This window comes from Lagenorhynchus albirostris, chromosome 1, assembly GCF_949774975.1.
Source record: "Lagenorhynchus albirostris chromosome 1, mLagAlb1.1, whole genome shotgun sequence".
Taxonomy (NCBI): Eukaryota; Metazoa; Chordata; class Mammalia; order Artiodactyla; family Delphinidae; genus Lagenorhynchus; species Lagenorhynchus albirostris.
Genome location: NC_083095.1, coordinates 2,165,091 through 2,185,486, shown reverse-complemented (window position 1 = coordinate 2,185,486; position 20,396 = coordinate 2,165,091). Strand labels below are relative to the sequence as shown.

At 38.9% G+C, this 20,396-nt stretch overlaps 1 protein-coding gene across 13 annotated transcripts in view; it reads left to right on the top strand.

The window, feature by feature from the left end:
• Positions 1–20,396, top strand: part of MARK3 (microtubule affinity regulating kinase 3) — a 107,957-nt gene that overhangs the window by 50,271 nt on the left and 37,290 nt on the right. For 12 of the 13 annotated variants that reach the window (XM_060153967.1, XM_060154058.1, XM_060153786.1 and 9 more), the window contains exons 4-5: positions 16,441–16,489; positions 18,430–18,495. The exons of the other annotated variant lie outside the window; for it this stretch is intronic. In XM_060153967.1, the coding sequence (XP_060009950.1) occupies positions 16,441–16,489; positions 18,430–18,495 (115 nt within the window). The remainder of the gene's footprint in view (positions 1–16,440; positions 16,490–18,429; positions 18,496–20,396) is intronic. 13 annotated transcript variants of the gene reach the window in all.

The window sequence follows — 20,396 nt, the reverse complement described above, 5'->3', positions numbered from 1 at the left end:
TCCCTCTCCCCACTGGTAACCGCTGGTTTCTTCTCTGTATCTGGGAGTCTGCTTCTTTCATATATGTTGGATACTAATTCCTTATCATTCATATCATTTGAAAATATTTTCTCCCATTCAGTAGGTTGCCTTTTCATTTTGTCAGTGGTTGCCTTTGCTGTGCAAAAGCTTTTAAGTTTAATTAGGTCCCATTTGTTTATTTTTACTTTCATTTCCTTTACTTTAGGAGATGGATCCAAAAAAATATTGCTGCAATTTATGTCAAAGAGTGTTCTGCCTATATTTTTCTCCAGGAGTTTTATAGTATCCAGTCTTACATTTAGGTCTTTAATCCATTTTGAGTTTATTTTTGTATATAGTGTTAAAGAATGTTCTAATTTCATTCTTTTACATGTAGCTGTCCAGTTTTCGCAACACCACTTACTGAAGGGACTGTCTTTGCTTCATTGTATATTCTTGCCCCCCCTTGTCATACGTTAATTGATCATAAGTGTGGGGGTTTGTTTCTGGGCTCTGTATCTTGTTCCATTTATCTATGTGTCTCTTTTTGTGCCAGTACCATACTGTGTTGACTACTGTAGCTTTGTAGTTTAGTCTGAAGTCAGGGAGTATGATTGCTCCATCTCTGTTCTTCTTTCTCAAGATTGTTTTGGTTATATGGGGTCTTTTGTGTTTCCATACAAATTTTAAAATTATTTGTTCTAGTTCTGTGAAAAATGCCATTGGTATTTTAATAGAGATTGCATTGAATCTGTAGATTGCCTTGGTTAGTATGGACATTTTAACAATATTGATTCTTTAGCGCACTCCATCTGAAAGCAGCAGAATACACATTTTCATCAAGTATACATGGAACATTCTCCAGGATAGATCACATGCTAGGCCACAAAACAAGCCTTGGCAAACTTAAGAAACTGTAAGTCATATCAATTGTCTTTTCTGACCACAACACTGTGAGAGTAGAAATCAACCACAAGAAAAAAAGCTGTGAAAAACACAAACACGTGGAGGCTAAACAATATGGATCACTAGACCAGTGGATCACTGAAGGAATCAAAGAGGATATTAAAAAATACCTAGAGTCCTGACTATTAATTTCAATCCAGCATCTGCATTCAGATCAGTGTAATGAATTAGGTAAACTTTTACAAACAGGATATGGTAAATGAAATCTAAGTCAAACCCTCTTCATTTTACATGTTTAAAATATTGAGAATAAAAATATATGTATATTGTTACATTTCAAAAATAGTAATAGGAGTGTAAGAAAATATAGCTTCAGTGTTGCTGCTGCTTTATGGGGAAATTTTTAATTTATTGCCAGACATTTTCACTTTGGCAGCAAATTTAGAGTACAGATTGTGAATTGAGAATTTTAGAATTTATTTTTAATTGTACCAATTGTTCATTGTGCTATTTTAGAAAAGCCACTGAAGAACCAACTATTTTATTTTATTTTATTTTATTTTGCTGTATCGGTTCTCAGTTGCGGCACACAGATCTTCCTCAAGAGCATGCAGGATCTTTCGTTGTGGCGTGCAGGCTCTTTGTTGCAGCGCATGGGCCTCTCACTAGTTGTGGTGTGCGGGCTCCAGAGCGCACCAGCTCAGTAGTTGTGGCGCTTGGGCTTAGTTGTCCCGTGGCATGTAGGATCTTAGTTCCCCGACCAAGGATCAAACCCACATCCCCTGCATTGGGAGATGGATTCTTAACCCCTGGACCACCAGGGAAGTCCCAAGAACCAGGTATTTTAAATGGGTTAAACTTAGAGCCTAGCATGGACCCATTTGTGGAAAATTGAAAGTTGGGCAAAAACTAGACCTTTGGGAAAGAATCCTAGCGACAACAACCAGAATCACAGCCGTATGTTGCTTATTGTGTGCCACGCACTGTTCCAAGATCTCAACAACATGTCAGGTTCCTTTATCCCTGGGGGTACCAGAGGCCCAGAGAGATCAAGCCACCTAGATTCAGTCAGTCAATGGTAGATCCCCAGGTGGGGACAGATAGTGGGCTCCAGAGTTCAAATTCTTAATGACTGTGCACTAACTGACACACTGACTGAACTAACATTAGAACTTAAAGCCCTAACTTCACATAGCCTTTTCCCAACATGTCCCCTTGGAAGGAATCAGGCCCAGCACCTTCCATATGGGAAGCATACAAAGGAGCTTACTGAAGCTCCTTCACCTTGCACGTGGTAGATACCCAATAATATCTGTTCATTATTTTATAAGTACCAAATTTATTTTAATACTAAATTAATATTTTTCTCATATTGCCCTAATTCCAGGAATCTTGACCACCAGAACCTTAGGTTTTGAGGTGGTAGGAAAATTTCTTTGTCTTTGAAATACTTGATCATAAAAATGCACATTGGGTTTCCCTGGTGGCGCAGTGGTTAAGAATCCGCCTGCCAATGCAGGGGACATGGGTTCAAGCCCTGGTCCGGGAAGATCCCACATGCCATGGAGCAACTAAGCCCATGCGCCACAACTACTGAGCCTGTGCTTGCTCTAGAGCCCATGAGCCACAACTACTGAGCCCACGTGCCACAGCTACTAAAGCCCATGCACCTAGAGCCCGTGCTCCGTGACAAGAGAAGCCACTGCAACGAGAAGCCCACACACCACAACGAAGAGTAGCCCCCGCTCACTGCAACTAGAGAAAGCCTGCGCTCAGCAGTGAAGACCCAATGCAGCCAAAAATGAATGAATGAATGAATGAATGAAATGCTTTACATACAGAAGAATGTTACATATTTGCCATATACATATGTTTAGGGTATTTGATTCAAGAAATGGATCAGCAACAATACTTTAAATCAGTCACGTTGTAACCTTCCCCAACGTGACCTCCTTCTTTGTTTCCCACCTTACAAGGTAACCACTAACAAAAATTTTGTGTTACTATTTTCTTTCTTTTTAAAATTAATTTATTTTTGTATATTAATTTATTTCTTTATCTTGCCGGCATTGAGTCTTCATTGCTGCATGTGGGCTTTTTCTGGTTGCAGCAAGCGAGGGCTACTCTTCGTTGCAGTGCGCAGGATTCTCATTGCAGTGGCTTCTCTTGCTACGGAGCACGGGCTTTAGTCATGTGGGCTTCAGTAGTTGCAGCACGTGGGCTCAGTAGTTGTGGCTCGCACACTCTAGAGCGTAGGCTCAGTAGTTGTGGCGCACGGGCTTAGTTGATCCACGACATATGGGATCTTCCCTGACCAGGAGTCAAACCCGTGTCCCTTGCATTGGCAGGCGGATTCTTAACCACTGTGCCACCAGGGAAGTCCCTGTGTTACTATTTTCTATTGATTGTTTTTATAATTTTACCACATATGGGTCCCTCATCAATATAGTGTGAAGATTTTAAATATTATATAAATGGAATCATGTTATTTGTGTCCTTCTCCTGTTTGCTTTATTTTGCCCAAATTGTGTTCCATGTTGATGTATTTAGATGTAATTTACTTTCACTGCTATGCTTATTTTCATGGTTATATAGTATCCTATTATATGAATATTTCATGATTTATTTTATCCATTTTCTGTCTGATTCAGAGACATTTGGATTGCTTATAGCTATTTGTATCACAGACACTGCTATGGATTGTTCGTATGTGTCCTGGTGAAGTTGTTTATGTTTCTTAAGGATATGTGTCCAGTAGTAGACTTATTGGTTCACAGGGTTTGTACATCCTCATTCATCCAAAGCAGTTGTGTTAATTTATATTCCCACTGGTAGCATATAAGACAGTTCAAGTAATGTTACATCCTCGTCAAAATTTGATTTCGTCTGATTTTTCAGTTCTTGACTATCTGATGGATATAAAACTATGTTATTGTGGTTTTCATTTATATTCCCATGATTGCTGATGAGTATTACATCATTCATATTTTTATTGGCTTTTGTTTCTTCTGTGAATTGCCTGTTCAAGCCTTTTCAGTTTCTAGTGGATTTTTTCTTAATCATTTTAGAGATTATGTATTCTGGATACTGACATGTGGCAGATATCTTCTTCTGTTTGATGGTATATCTTTTCATTCTCTGGATGTTGTCTTTTGATGAACAGCAGAATTTCTTAATTTTAACACACCTGAATTGTCATTCTTTTCTTATATGGTTTGTACATTTTCTGTGTTCTTTTTTTTTTTTTTTTTTTTTTGCGGTACGCGGGTCTCTCACTGTTGTGGCCTCTCCTGTTGCGGAGCACAGGCTCCAGACGCGCAGTCTCAGCGGCCATGGCTCACGGGCCCAGCCGCTCCGCGGCATGTGGGATCTACCCGGACCGGGGCACGAACCCATGTCCCCTGCATCGGCAGGCGGACTCTCAACCACTGCGCCACCAGGGAAGCCCCTTTTCTGTGTTCTTTAAGAAATGCTTCCCTGCCTGGGGCCATAAAGATATTTTTCTCTGTTGTCTCAAAGGTTTATAATCTTTAATCCACCTTGAAGTTGTGCATATTGTGAAGTAGCAATCCAATTATGTTTTTTCATACATGTTACAACTTATTGCCTTGTCTCTCCTTTCCCCACTCTTCTGCAATACAGAGTTTCCGTACCTCTCTACACACACATACTGTGTTCTTCCAAAGTGGTTATTCTGGTTCACTTCACAATTGCTATTTTAAAGGCAGGTTTTTAAATTTATTTTCATTTAAAATTTTTATTTTCAGTAGTAGAATGGCAGGGCTTCCCTTGTGGCGCATTGGTTAAGAATCTGCCTGCCAACACAGGGGACACCAGTTCGAGCCCTGGTCCGGGAAGATCCCACATGCCGCGGAGCAGCTAAGCCTGTGAGCCACAACTACTGAACCTGCACTCTAGAGCCCACGAGCCACAACTACTGAAGCCTGTGCGCCTAGAGCCCGTGCTCTGCAACTGGAGAAGCCACCGCAGTGAAAAACCTGCACACTGCAATGAAGAGTAGACCCTGCTCGCCGCAACTAGAGAAAGCCTGCGCGTGGCAACAAAAACCCAACGCGGCCATAAATAAATAAATTTATTTTAAAAGTAGTGGAATGGCAAATGATAAACAGAATCCCAAAATATATGACAGGAAAAATCTGAGCTAAATTTATAGAAGCACAAGAGTGACAAAATAGATTTATCTTCTCTCAGGCTATGTATGACACATTAAGTAGAGGAAAAAAAGATACAGATCTTAATATAGAGCCCCTCCACTAGCCCATATTACAAATTGCGCATTTTTAATTTAATTAATTTATTTTTTATTTTATTTTTGGCCACACCATGTGGCATGCTGGATCTTAGTTCCCTGACCAGGGACCAAACCCGTGCCCCCTGCAGTGGAAGCACGGAGTCTTAACCACTGGACTGCCAGGGAAATCCCACACATTTGTGCATTTTTTTTTAAAAGCATCCCTTTCTTAGGATACGTTACAGCTCTGTGCCAGTCAAATCTATGATGATTGTAGCGTAAGTGATTTCCTCACTGTTGGGCAATGCATAACTTACACAGCTATAAACAGTTAATATGATTAATAAGCCTGACTAAGAGATCTTTCCAGATCTTTCTGAACAAGCAATAAAAATAGAAACCAATAAAAATAGAAACAAACAAAAAGTACAAGCATGTGGGACTTGAAAACACTCTTTGAATTCATGGGGTCAAAGAGAAAATGCAAACCAAAATTGCAGTGTATCTAGAAGGTAACACTGTGTATCCGAACCTATAGAATACTGCTTTTGGTGTTCAAGTAAATTTGAAACCTTAAACACATTATTAAACAAAACATGACAATACATTAAATATTCAACTAATAAGTTAGAGAAGGGAACAAAATAAATCTCAGGAACGAAGAATAATGTAAGGAACTTATAAAGGGCAGAAATTAGTGAATTGGAAAAACAATCAAAATGATCTAGAGCTTTTTTTTTTTTGAGAGGGGGATGAGAAGGGAGGCAGTAAAATAGATAAACCACTAGTTACTTAATCCAGGGGATAGGGAGAGACAACACAAAGTATGAGTATGAAATGAGGGGCAGGGAAAAGACCAGATAGAGAAGAATTAAAATTATCATGAGAGAACCTTTTGTGCAAATAAACTAGAACACCTAAAAAATGGATAATTTTCTAGGAAAACGTAACTTATCAAAATTAACTCTACAAAAGAATCTAAAAGCATCAGTAACTACAGAAGAAATTGAATAGTGGTAAAAAGGCCAGCTGCCACCTCAGATTGCCATATGCAGAATTTCATGATTGGCTTCTTTGAAACCTTCAGTGAATAGATCTTGAAGGGAAGCTTCCAAATTCTTCTCTGGAATTCACATACATGGCTATCAAAATGTATTAGAAACAGGGAAGAAAACTATAGTTCAATCTCACTTACAACATCCATTCAAAAATTCAGAATTAAAGTATTAGCATATAGGACTTCCAGTTAAACATTAGTACATTTATCTTTGCTCCTTCCTCCCACTCACGAAATAGTAGTAAAGGAATTAAAAAGGAGTGTCAAAAATAGAGAAGACTGGCAGACAAAGAATTAAACCTAGTTTGCCAGATGGAAAGCAGATGGATGAATAGTTGTGTGTGTGTGTGTGTACACTATTATATATATTTTTTCATGTAGTAGACTTAGCAAATCATAGTGAACTGAAACCAATCCGTAAGGGGAGCACTTAGGGGTGGGAATAGGTAGGCTGGTGCCAGCAAAAATCATGCTGAGTCATGCCACAGAATTCAGAAAGTTTAAGGATGAGTTCTGTTAGCTCCTTTTGTGGGTGGAGGTACATGTAGAACTGGAAACAGGATTGGCTTAAAATGTGTAACTGGGCCTCATACCACCTCCAGGCAACCCGCCCTTCTCTGCCCCAGTAGAAATTGGGCAGTTTATTTTCTGAAGAGGCGGAATTGAAGAGCATCTAGACTTGGGGACCCCATACTAAAAACGGGCCCACTGAGTGGTGAGATACTCTGTCTTCCCTCTCCTTGCTTGCCTCCCAGAACTCTCTAGCCCTTCATGTGTTGCCTGAAAAGGAGATTGGAGGATTCTTCTCCAGGAAAATTGAGTTAAATGAAAATATAGTTAGAGACATTATTGTCTTTCAGTGAATCTACTTAATCTTTGCCCGGTCATCCTATGGTCCAGCTTTTATATATATAACATTTAGTCCAGTATTTTGGTGCCTCTCTTAAATACGGGAGGACAGCCAAGAATCTCCAGATATTTGAGGATAACCTGAAACTAAAACAAACAAGAATAAGAAAGAGAAAGGAACACTGGAAGAGGAAACTCAGCTACTTTAAAAAACAACAACACTTTAATTATGTTTTCAAAGATTTTAAAAAGAGGGAGACAGAATGCAATAATGACCATTATATTCATGAAAGAAGAACATGGTGCATTGAGAAAGGACTGTTGGGGAGAGGGTAATTTATAGTATTGGAAAGAAATTCAATAAAGGGGTTGGAAAATAAAGTCAAGGAAAGCTCTCAGAAAGTATTACAGAAGTTCATAGAGATGAAAATTAAGAAAGATACCATGTGAACTTGAGGTACCTATCTAGGAGGTCTAGTTTCTGGTAAAGAGGTGTTGTAAAAAGAACTGGGGATAGGAGGAGAGATTATCAAAGACTAACAGAAGGTGATTTCCCAGAACTGTAGGACCTGAATTTCCAGATTGAAAGGCTCAGTGCCCAATGCAGTAAATGACAAAAGACCCACAATATATCTGGACTGAATGCTAATGTACCACAGAGACTGAATCTGTGGTATATTAAAATTTAAATACATCAAAATTAAAGAGAAGGAAGAGGAAAAAATAGGTCACAAAGAATTGTAGCAGAATGTCATCATACCATTCCACACCACTGTAAGCTGGAAGGAAATGGATCGAGGCCTTTAAAATTCTGAGAGAACTGGATATTCATGTGTAAAAGAATGAAACTGGACCCCTGTCTTATACCATGCACAAAAACTAACTCATGGATTAAGGATTTAAATGGAAGATATGAAACCATAAAGCTCGTGGAAGAAAACAGTGGGAAAGAGCTCCTTGACATTGTTCTTAGCAATGACTTTTTTTTTTTAATATGACACCAAAATCACAAGCCAAAAAAGTGGGACTACAAAAAACTTCACAGCAAACAAAAAACAAACAACAGTCAACAAAATGAAAAGGCAGCCTACGAAGTGGGAGAAAAGGAACCCCTACAACCAGTAGCAAATAAAACCCCAAATAATCCAATTTAAAAAGCAACAAAGGATCTGAATAGACATTTTTCCAACGAAGACATTCAGATAGCCGACAAGTGCATGAAAAGGTGTTCAACATCACTAGCCATCAAGGGAGTGCAAATCAACCTGTTAGAATGGTTGTTATCAAAAAGACAAGAGATGAATGCTGACAGAGGTGTAGAGAAATGGGAAACCTTGTGTACTGTTGGTAGGAATGTAGATTGGTACAACTACTTTGGAAAACAGTATGGAAGTTTCTCAAAAAACTAAAATTAGAGCTACCATATGATTCAGCAGTTTCACTTCTGGGTGTATATCCACAGGAAATGCAGTTACTATCTCAGAGAGATATCTGAGATCCCATGTTCGTTGCATTGTATACTCTAATAGCCAAGCTAGGGAAACAACCTAGCGTTCATTGACAGATGAATGGGTAAAGAAAGTGTGAGGAGTATTATTATTATATATTCTAACCTATAATAATAGGAATATTATTCAGCTGTAAAAATGGAAATCCTGCTCTTTGTGACAACATGGATGGACCTTGAGGGCATTATGCTAAGTTAAATCAGATAAATACTCTGTGATATCAGTTATATGTGGAATCTTTAAAAAAAATTGAACTTATAAAAACAGAGAGTAGATGGTGGTTGCCAGGGGATGGGGGTGTTGAGGGAAATGGGGAGCTGTTGGTCAAAGGGTACAAACTTCCAGTTACAAGATGGAAAGTTCCAAGGATCTGTTGTACAGCGTGGTGACTATAGTTAGCAAGTACTTGAAAGTTGCTGTGAGAGTGGACCTTAAATGTTCTCACCACAACGAAAACAACAACAAAATGGTAATTATGTGAGGTGAGGGATGTGTTAGCTAACTTTACTGTGGTAAAGATTTCACAATATATATGTGTATCAGATCATCACATTGTACAACCTTAGACTTACACAGTATTCTATGTCAATTATATCTCATTAAAACGGGGGGGCGCATTTCTGAGAGAAAACAATTATGACCTAGAATTCTTTTTTTGTTTGTTTGTTTGTTTAATTTTGGCTGCTTTGGGATCTTCGTTGCTGTGTGCAGGCTTTCTCTGCTTGCGGTGAGCGGAGGCTACTCTTCGTTGCGGTGCGCTGGCTTCTCATTGCGGTGGTTTCTCTTGTTGCAGAGCACAGGCTCTAGGCGCATGGGCTTCAGTAGTTGTGGCATGTGGGCTCAGTAGTTGTGGCTTGCAAGCTCTAGAGTAAAGGCTCAGTAGTTGTGGCGCACGGGCTTGGTTGCTCCGTGGCGTGTGGGATCTTCCCGGACCAGGGCTCGAACCCATGTCCGCTGCGTTGGCTGGTGGATTCTTAACCACTGTGCCACCAGGGAAGTCCTGACCTAGAATTCTTTACCCAGCCAAAATGTCAATCAAATGTGAAGATAGAATCAGAACATTCTTGCAAGGTTTTAATCATACACTTATCCTTCCTCAGGAGCTATTGGTGGGATATTTCACCACAACGGGGGACAGTACTAAAAAAGAGAAGAGCATAGGGTCTAGAACAGGAAATCCAACATAGCAGGCCTTGAGAGCAGGACAGAGGCTTCCAGAATATGGATATTTCCAGGGGGGGAAAAGAAAGAAAACGTGACTATTTGCAAGTATTTGAGAGGAGATATACACTTCTGTTACAGAGTTTAAGGATGAATTAGTAAAGTGAGAGATACATAGAAAACCTAAGTGAACAAAATAACCGAGACAGTCATTAGCTCAAAGGAAATCAGAAACATTTTTGATAAATAAAAAATGGAAATGCATTCCTAGTGTGGCTATAAAGAATATTTATATAATGTAAACTGAATACTTTAGCCAAATATTATGGTAACTGATCAGGAGGAAGGTGGGAAGGGATGTGGGGTGGGGGACAGGGTGTAAGAGAGCTAAATCTTCACTGCCAATACTAAGAAAATAGCTAATATCAGGGGGAGGGGCTAAGAAATCATAGAATAACAGCACAAGCATGCTATTCAGAAGTAAGGTAGCAGGGACTTCCCTGGCGGTCCAGTGGTTAAGACTTTGCCTTGCAATGCAGGGGGGGGTGTGTGTTCGATCCCTGGTCGGGGAGCTAAGATCCCACATGCCTTGTGGTCAATAAACCAAAACATGAAACAGAAGCAATATTGTAACAAATTCAATAAAGACTTTAAAATGGTCCATGTCAAAAAAATATATATATATTAAAAAAAGAGAAAGTAAGGCAGCAAATACCTGAGTTGAAAGTGCTTGACATTATGAACAAGGGTTGAGGGTGGAGAGATATATTACATTACACAGTGCAACTTTTAAAACTATATGTACTGCTTTTAGCAATAAAAATTAAACATAATATTTATTTAGCCAAAACTGTAATAGAACCTCATGAAGAGGATGGAGAGGGGAAGCATAAGTCTGTGTTTGGAAGGGTTTACAAAAGTTAAATCCAAAGTGGGAGTCACAAGACAGTGTCTAAAATGGAAAATCAAGGAAGCAATATAATCTGGCATTTTAGAAATATGCAGTAAACAATAGATGAAATAGCTTAAAAAGTTGGAAGGATTGCTTATGAAAGTCAGCAAAGGAAAGAGGATGAATTTGAGTAAGGACCCAACATTTTCTGCTATGGCAGACAAAAGTCTTATTTCCATACTATATAAAAGGTCTTGCAAATCGAGGAGAAACAGGAGTATATAACCTAATAGAAAATAGTCAAAAGATACACTCAGGCAATTAGTAGGACAGATGGTCAATATTCAAGTAAAAAATGTTTAACATCCGAAAAGATAACATTTTTTCACCAGATTTGCAAAAAACTGATAATACATATTGTTGGCAAGAGTGTAGAGAATCAGGAACTCTGTTATTGCTGACATAGTTTAAATTAATATATATTTAGAGAGTAATATAGCACTAACAAAATTTTAAAAGCATGTATGCCCTTTGGCCCCCCAATCTACTCTGCCAATATATTTGCATAAGTGTATGAGGATGTATATATACAAGGATGCTCATTGTAATGTTACAACAGCAAAAAGTTAGGGATAACCTACATGATATCAGTAAAATTCTGGTTAATTACACTGTAGTACACCCACACATATATATCTCCCCCCATCTATAGACAGCTCTTCCTGGGTAGGAGATAGGTCGCTGCCTTTGCCTAGTGTTAAACAAATGGTCTTTAATAGTGCTCTTATCTTCTCTGTTATTTGTTAACTTTCCTATTCTGTTGTTTATTTTAATGTTAGGGTGGTTCTGAGAGTAACTAAACTCTCTTTAAGCTCCTTAAGTTTTGCCTTACTGTGCTGGCTGTCATATTTGCTGGACTTTAAAGATATTCCCTGGAAGACTTGTCTGCCTTTCACCCATCAGCAGCCTTGGCCCAGACTATGAAAAGGAATAGTAAACTCTCTTCTTGTTAACAGTCCTCAGAATACAGCAGTTTTCTTTTTCGGGAATTCCCCTTTTGTCAAAAAACACTTTTCTTTGTTCATTCTCCATCTTCTTCTTAAAATTCAAATTACTTGGAGGAGAGGAGATAGATACTACAGTTGTGATTCAGAGTTCAAAGGACAGATAAAAGTATAGAAGGCAAAGTCTTTACCCCTTGACGTCCATCCATCCAGGTCCCTGCCCTGGGACCACCAGTGGCATCAGTTTCTATTTGTCCTTCTAGAGGTATTCTGTTTATAGAGAAGCAAAGACATTTTTTTTCTTTCTTTTTCACATCAGAGCATTTTGACAGTTCCTTCTCCACAAACTCTGGGCTTTTGCCAGGCTCTCTCCCTCAGTTTTGTCTGACAGGGTCTTTGATTTGTTCTTTTGTTCAGCAGAGGTGCTGTGCAGTGTGGTAAGTGAGACAAAGGGCCATAATGAGGAAACAGCAGGTACATCATCCTTCTCTCTTTCCTTCATGAAGTGCCCCAGACACGTTCCAGGGTCTGGGAAGCTGGTTACAAACAGAGGTTTGTCTGTGGTAGGCATTAGAGTCTAGTGTCTGGATTTCATTCTGTCACTCTGGCTGCCTCTTCCGAGTCTCCACTGTGGGCCTCAGCTCTCTTCTCTGAAATGCTTGCTTGTTGATGATTCTGTTTTTTTCATTTTACAGTTAGGCGGTGTCATTTCCTTCCAAGGATACTATCCCTATGCTAATAATTCTACAGAATTTATCTCTAGCCCAGATTTCTTTCCTGAGCTTCAGACCCAAACACCAAGTACCATGCTATGCTTTCAGTATCCTCACTTAACTGCCCCTCACGTGGCATGTCCAAAGCCAGGCTCACCCTCCTCGCTGCAGCTTGAGTCTTCTGTCTCAGAGTGGCACCCAGATTCACGAACTTGGGTGTCAGCTTCAACTCTGCCTCCCTCTCCCTTACCCCCTGAATGCTTCTTACCTGTATCTCCTTCTCTTCATCCAAGGCAGCTAATAATTACTCACAATCTTGATTTACAGTTCACCTCTTTCCTAGTAAAGAAGAGGTTGGCGATTATATTCCTGTCCATTATTTCTAATACATGAGTTGTCATCCAGCATGTCACTCAGCTGCCATGAAAAGCACAGGCTCTCAACCTTTGGCCTGTTCGTTCTGTCTCATACCTATATATCTGGAGAAGCAAGTCTGAACACTTTGGTCATGATGATTTAGATCACAGTTTGATGACTATGATAACATCTCACCCTACCCTATGCTGTCTCTTATATGCTCATTTTATTTTTATATCAATTGGTAAAATTGTTTTTTCCCAAGGATAATTCCTGTACATCCTCAGTACAGGCTTTGGGGACATTTCTTTACTCTGTAGTACTGTGGGCTTAGTGTGTTTAGTGTTCTCGTCACCAGGGTCCACGTCTTTGCCTTTAGAGATGTTTGTTCTCCTGTCTACCAGTTCCTAAAGGACATAAAAATGGGAAGATGTGTAGAGGGTGGAGATTAGTCGATGAGGAGGGAACTCTTTCACTTTACACATTTCTGTGTTGTTTTATTTTTTACAACTAGCATCTGCATAAGGTTGAAAGGGAATGTAGAGAAATAAGATAGTAGAAATAGGTGAACGTCTTATTTAAATGTCCTTTTATAGTAGCAAAACTTAAAAATATGTTGTACAATCCTAGTAGGGACTTTGCTTAAAGTTCATGTTTTCTTTTCAATACATTATTTATATCCAAATTTATCTTCAGCCATCAGGTTCACAGTTGATACAAATAAATGAAATCTCTGGCATTTTAACCGTATATGCAAATTGTCAACTTTTAAAGCAGTTCTGTGCCGGTACCCACCTGTTGCTCTGGGTTCTCTGTATTGCCAGCTTGTAATCTGTCGGTTGTTTTACTTGTACATTTCAAAGGTGGCTGCTTGGACTCGTGAGATGAGTGTGGATTCTGGAGTCAGACACCTCAGACTCTGGACTCCGGCACGTGTTAGCTGAGAGAACCTGATCGAGTTTCTTAACTTTCTTAGTCCTCCTCTCCTGTACATTGGAGATGACCGTAGTCACCTGACAGAGTTGTGAAAATTAAGTCAGAGAGGATCATAGACGTGAAGCATCTAGTGCTGAGCTTCAGACAGAGGTGACACTTGATCACTATTAGCTTCCTCTCCCCACCACCTTTGATTAACTTGGTATAGAGTTTATGAACTCATTTCTACCTGATGTATAATTCTGATAGAGGCAGATATGTAAAGTTATTTTGGTAATACCCTGACACTACCCTGCTAGGGAACCTTTGGCTATTCTTTCTACAGCGTAAGCTTGTACTATTCATCCTTCTATCTGGTGCCACTCACCTTTCCTCTGTTTTCACAACGCAGCCCTTGGTGTGACCTCTGCTGTATGTAACTCAGGGGGTTTCAAACTTTAGTGTGTTACCGGTAGTGTACTACTACTCTCTAAAGATTACTCCAAAACTTAGCAACTTAGAACCATGTGTCATCTCACAGTTTCTGTGAGTCATGTGTTTGGGAGTGACTTCATTGGATGGTTCTGGCTCAGGTGCTCTCAAGAGATTTTGGGTGAGAGCCACAGATGCAGCATCCAAAGATTTGATTGGGGCTGGTGTATCCACTTCGAAAAGGCCCTCTCCCCTGGCTCTTGCCTAGGGCCTGCAGTTCCTCACCAGCTGTGGGTATGAGTCCTCATTTCCTTGCCATCTGGGCCTGTCCATTGAGGTGCTCAGTGTGCTCACAACATGCAAGGAAGTGATCTGTGATGGGTTGGTCTCTTTAAATAGTCTTACTTGGTTGCACCTCCCTGTCTTTGCTCACATATATGGAGCACACATAGCCCATTTTCAACTGCATAAATCCAGTTACCTCCATGGTGCCCACTACCCCAGACATAAGTGAACTCTCCCTCCCTTGAATCCCTATAGTATTACATTTCTTTTTCCTGCTCTTTGGTTCTAATCACTTTAGCTCTGATGTTTTAGTGCTGCACTGCTAGTAGGGATTTAAAAAAACAATCGCTTTCATTTGACCTCTCTCGCCAGCAGAACTACGACAACCCTGTAATAGGCATTCTGCTGCTCAGGATTTCAAAGCAGTGTGGTCATTAGAATGCTAAGGAGCCTGGCTCAGACCACACTTCTTGGTAGTTAGTACTTTCCTGCAGGCATTTGTCAAACAAATGAGTTCCTGTTGTGGGCCAGGCTTGGTTTCGAGGATGCAGTAGTGAAGGGAAACAGACGTGCTCACTGTGGATGAGGACAAACACAACAGTGAACTGGTAAACAGAAATGTATTATCACAACTTGAAAGACAGTCTAGGAAGGAAGTAAAAATTGCTATGATGTAAAACAAAGGAGACCTACTTAGATGAGGTTTTTAGAGAATCTGCCTGAGTCTTGAAGGATGAAAAGGAAAAAAGACTCTAAGGAAGGAAAGAGCTTAGTATGTTCTAATATCTGAGAGAAATCACGGTGGCTGGAGCTGAGGTTGGAGGGTAGGCAGAGGCTGCCATGGCCGTGGTCAGGGTTTCATTCTAAATGCAGTGTCCTAAGCTGTGTTAGTATGATATCCAACTTGGAGCTCTTCTAATTTAGCATTTGTAGAAATAACTGGGAGGTTCAAATTATAGCTACAAGTCCAACTATGATGGATTGGAAAAACGAGATTCCTGTGTTAGCTTGACAGAGGGAAATTAAGAAAGAACTCAAGCCTGAATGGTTGTCAGGGAGGCTGTCTTCTCATCTCAGAACAGAAAATGTGGGAATGACCACAACAGCAATAGGAAGTATTTATGTTGGAGATAAAAGTGCTCCTGCCTTTAGGGATGATCCAGTATTCTAGACAGGAAGGCTCTTCATCTTGATTACATGTTTTTAAGCTCTGAGCTGTCTATAGGTCAGATACCATGCCTTTCAGCTGTTAGCTGCTGATTCAGTTCTAGATCAGACCTGGTGGACAAGGACAAACGCAGGGAGAGCCCCAACTTCCTTTTTCCATAGCCAGCGGCTGCTCGTTTCCCAAACCACGTTCCAGCCTTGCCTCCTGTAGGCTGTATAGTATACTGGGTGCTGGGAGACTAGTTCTGGCCATATTCCCCATGGAAAGATAGTAGGACCTTGGAAGATCTTTTCCTCTCTTTTTCTGGTTTCCATTTGTTTGCAGGAGGGTTGTATAAGATGACCTGTAAAATTCTGTTATTTTCTGAAATCTCATATTAGCCCAGGCCCTAATGCTGTGACCTGCCTCTGAACTCACCGCAGGTGTTTGTGCAACAATTTACTATTTCCCCTTATTCTGTGTGATGGGTAGTCAGCTTGAAGTGGTTTTATTCAAAATCTTCTTATAGAATTACTTGGAATTATCATGATGCAGTTCATTGTGACTATACAAGTTTTGATTTGCAGAATTAGAACCCCTAGGTAGTTACTGAATCACACTAAGTCTAATCACAAACTATTCCTGTTTAAATCTGATTTCTGTGTTCAAGGTAGCAAAATATAATTCAGAGTATAATTCACAATAGCAAAATATCATCCTCTTCTGGGACCTCTGCTTTTTTCGTAAGATAAAATTAAAGTATTTAGTATTAGGTAACAAAACTACTTCATAATTACCCTGGATTTCCATTTCTTAGATGTGGACTACTAAACATTATCAGTGAATCAATTATCTAAGAGAAAATTTATATTGCAACCATGGAATATAAATATATCTTCATTAAATATATATAATGTTTAATAACCTGTATTGGGGGAATTGTGTGTGTGTTTGTTTTTTAGCTCTTCAGAGAAGTAAGAATAATGAAGATTTTAAATCATCCAAACATAGGTACTTTCTGCTTTCTTAAATACTTTTGGGTCTAAATGCATTCTTGAAAGTATGTCATAAAGCTAAACATAATTCCAGGAGTGACAGGAGATTTCTTCCCTTCTCCCAGCCCAGGTACACTTTTAGAATATATATGTATATATATATTGATCATTTTTGTTAACTTTTTGAAATTACTAAGATAGGTTAAAAGATTAATGTAAAGCTTTAATTCAGTAGAAACATATGTAATCAGATTATAATTTTCTAATTTTTAATATATTAGAAAATGTCATAATTGTACTTAATTTATAGATAGAGAAGAGGGAATTATAGTAAGTTAGAGTTACGATTTTCAAAGGTGTAAAACTTTCTGCTCTAGCTGTGTTCCTAAGAAAATACTGGTATATTGAATCATATTTTTAAAGCAATAGGGAACTAGCTAGCCAACTCTGGATTTCAAATTCCAACTTCCCGCCAAAAAAATACTGCCAAGAACTAGCTAACTTAAACCTTTTTGTTTTGTTTTTTAATTACTTACGTTGTACCCTGATTAGAGTTCTCTATGCTTACTACTAAATGACATCTTTGAAAATGTAAATTTCTAAAAAATTTAAATTCCCATTGGATTAAAATAGTTTACGCAAAAGAGCCAGTATTTGCATTGGAATTTTATTTTATTTTATTTTTTATTTTTTTTTTTTTGGCCGGGCCACGTGGTTTGTAGGATCTTAGTTCCCTGACCAGGGATCGAACCCCAGCCCCCTGCAGTGGAAGCTAGGAGTCCTAACCACTGGACTGCCAGGGAATTCCCCTTGCATTGGAATTTTAGAAAGCTGTTATTTATATGTTGATGGTTTACCAGCATATATGCCTTAAATTTCTTTAAATAATTTTTCTTAACAGCCTGAACATATATCATCTTAAAAATGATATGATACTTTTATTCACCAGTTCAACAAACACATCCAATACTGTGTAAGGTACTTTATTTGATCTAATACTCTGTGTTAAAGCATCAGAAAATAACCCACAATATAAGAGATTAGCATTCTCCCTCCCTGCTCCCTTTTTTGCTAAATTTAATTGTAAAGTATGTATTACCAAAGTAGATACAGGAGATAGTGATTTGATAGCTTGAGAGAGTAACTTCAGTTTCATTTAAAATTTTTATATTTCTGATTGATTTGTTATGGTTTTATGAATTAGCAGTAATAGAAATATTATTTGTATCTGTAACAAGAGACTGCTATAGTAGTCACACTGACCCATTGAAAATAATTCTTTTTAAAAAGTTCTTTTCAATTATTTATAGTATAATCCCTTCTACTTTGCCATCTCTGGCTTTAGAATAGAAACAAAGGAACCTCCTTAGAAATTCCCTGGCAGTCCAGTGGTTAGGACTCCACACTCTCACTGCCAGGGGCTCAGGTTGGATCCCTGGTCGGGGAGCTAAGATCCTGCATGGCACAGCCAAAAAAAATAAATAAATAAAATAAAATACATCTTTAAGAAAAAGAAAAGAAACAAAAGGACCTTGTTCTCTGAGAATTGTGATGTTTCCCAAGCAATAGAAGTCTCAAGTGGAATTATATGTATCCTTAAAGCCATAATGACAAGTGAATGGACTTGCACTTTTAGGAATAGAACAGATACAGACGTAATACAGGAGGATGAAATGAGAGCAGATACACTTCACTAGACTGCTGAGTGCATCCTGAAGTTACACCGTTTGAGCACCCAGAAACTATGTTTATTTTTATGGAATTCCATGTTTTTATAAAATCTTTTCTGCTGTTGTAATATATTATAAATTTTCCTAAAAGAATTTTTTTAGAGGGCCAGCTATTAAAATCTTTAACAGGAAAAAGTTACTTTTTGTAGTTATAGTTTATATGTACATAGTACTGTGCATATGGACATTTGTTTCTTTTTCTCCTGTATCTTCTCCCCTCCCCTAGTGAAGTTATTCGAAGTCATTGAAACTGACAAAACACTCTACCTAATCATGGAGTATGCCAGTGGAGGTAAGAAATTTATAAATTGTTTTTCTTTCTTTCTTCCCTTTTAGAAGAATACACAACCACACAGCCCACACGGATAATCGTTAAAGTTTCACTTAACATTCAGAATCATAATACACTAGAATGAGAATCAGGAAGGCTGATTCCTAGCAGTTCTGTGGGTTGCTATTAAGTGTTTCATTATTAGCATCATTAATTGATAATAAACAAATACTTGGATTTTTTTTATTATGGTATAACATAAAATTTACTGTTTTAACCATTTCAAGTGTATAGTTCTGTGGCATTAAGTACATTCACATTGTTAACCATTATCATCCATCTTCAGAACTTTTTCATTTTCCCAAAATAAAACTCTGTCTCCATTAAACAGTAACTCCCCATCCTCCCTCCACCCAGCCCCTGGCAACCACCATTCTGCTTTCTTTCTGTATGAATTTGACTACTCTAGGGACCTCATATGAGTGGGATCATACAATATTTGTCCTTTTGTGACTTCCTGTTTCACTTAGCGTAATGTCCTTAAGGTTCATCCATTTAGTAGCCTGTGTCAGAATTTCTTTCCTTATCAAGGTTGAATAATATTCCATTGTGTGTATATAGCACATTTTGTTTGTTCCAGTACTTGAATTTTCAAAACTGTCAGTGCATTAGCCTATTTGAAATAAATGTGTACTGCATGTTGGATGGATGTCTTTATCAGATTTTTGTCATTGGTGTCCATCATTTCCCAAGGCCAGAAATGGTGTTCACCATGTTTATGGTTAGACTTCCCTAAAATAAAGATTAAGGACTGGTAATTATTTGCCTATAAGGTTGTATACATGTAGACAGTTTTATGAAATGAATGTATATCGCTGTTATCTTTTACAAAGATTTTTATTTTAGGGTTATTGTTGGGCTATGCTTGTAGTTTTTGGACTGTGTGTGAGTTTTCATTGTTTGTGAAAGGCAGAAGCTTTCTTGTTTGTCTTTGTATGTTCCCTGTCTCTAGCATAGTGCCTGGCACATAGCAGATACTCAGCAAATAAGAATTGAACTGAATTAATGAAATTATAAACTACTGGAGACATACTCTATTTAACTCTACAGTATAGATTAAATTGTTTTGATTATAGTAGAGTTTTGTTTTGTTAGCACTTTGATCCAGGATGCAGAACCTGGAGACAGAAAGTTGAATCTCAGCCTCACTGTGGTGAGTTAACCGTTAAATAAAAGATTGTAAACCTGTTGTGGGCAGAGCAGGCACACCCCTGGCACCACTTTTTCATACTTCTAATTCATAATTAGTTGTGTGCTTCATCTTTTAAATGTGTGGTTTGAGAATTTAGTTGGGATTTTCGCAGTTGAGCAGTAGGAAGAGCTGAAGGTTAATTGTAGAACCATAAGTCTATACGGAGTTTGAATGCTATCTACTCATCTTACGGTTCATAATCTTTTCATCTGTGTAGCCACTGCAGTGTACAAGTGCTTTTTTCTCTTACCTGGTCTCCTTTGACTTTCACAATGCCTCGGTGATGTGGCCAAGCAGTGAGCGATGGGCTTTTACCCTTGAGGAATTGGAGGCTGGGAAATCTCACTGTGGTCATGTTGCCAGGCCTGGAGCCCAGCCTTCCGACACCATATAGCCTCTACTTACTGATTGGTCAGTCAGTCACGGCTTTCCGTTCCCATCTCTTTTAGGTACCAGGTCCTAGAGATTGCTCTGTGTAGGAGAAGTCAGAAACATCTGAGAATCTGAGAAGTGTCCATCCAGGATGAGGATGGACTCCAGAAAAGACAGACATGGAGTCGATCCAGCCAGTGCCTGTCATTGGCAGTGTGACCTCATAAGTTACATGTCTCTGAGCTTCTTACTGGGCATGGGAGCACAGCCCTCCTTTGAGGGCTCGGTGCCGTCGCTC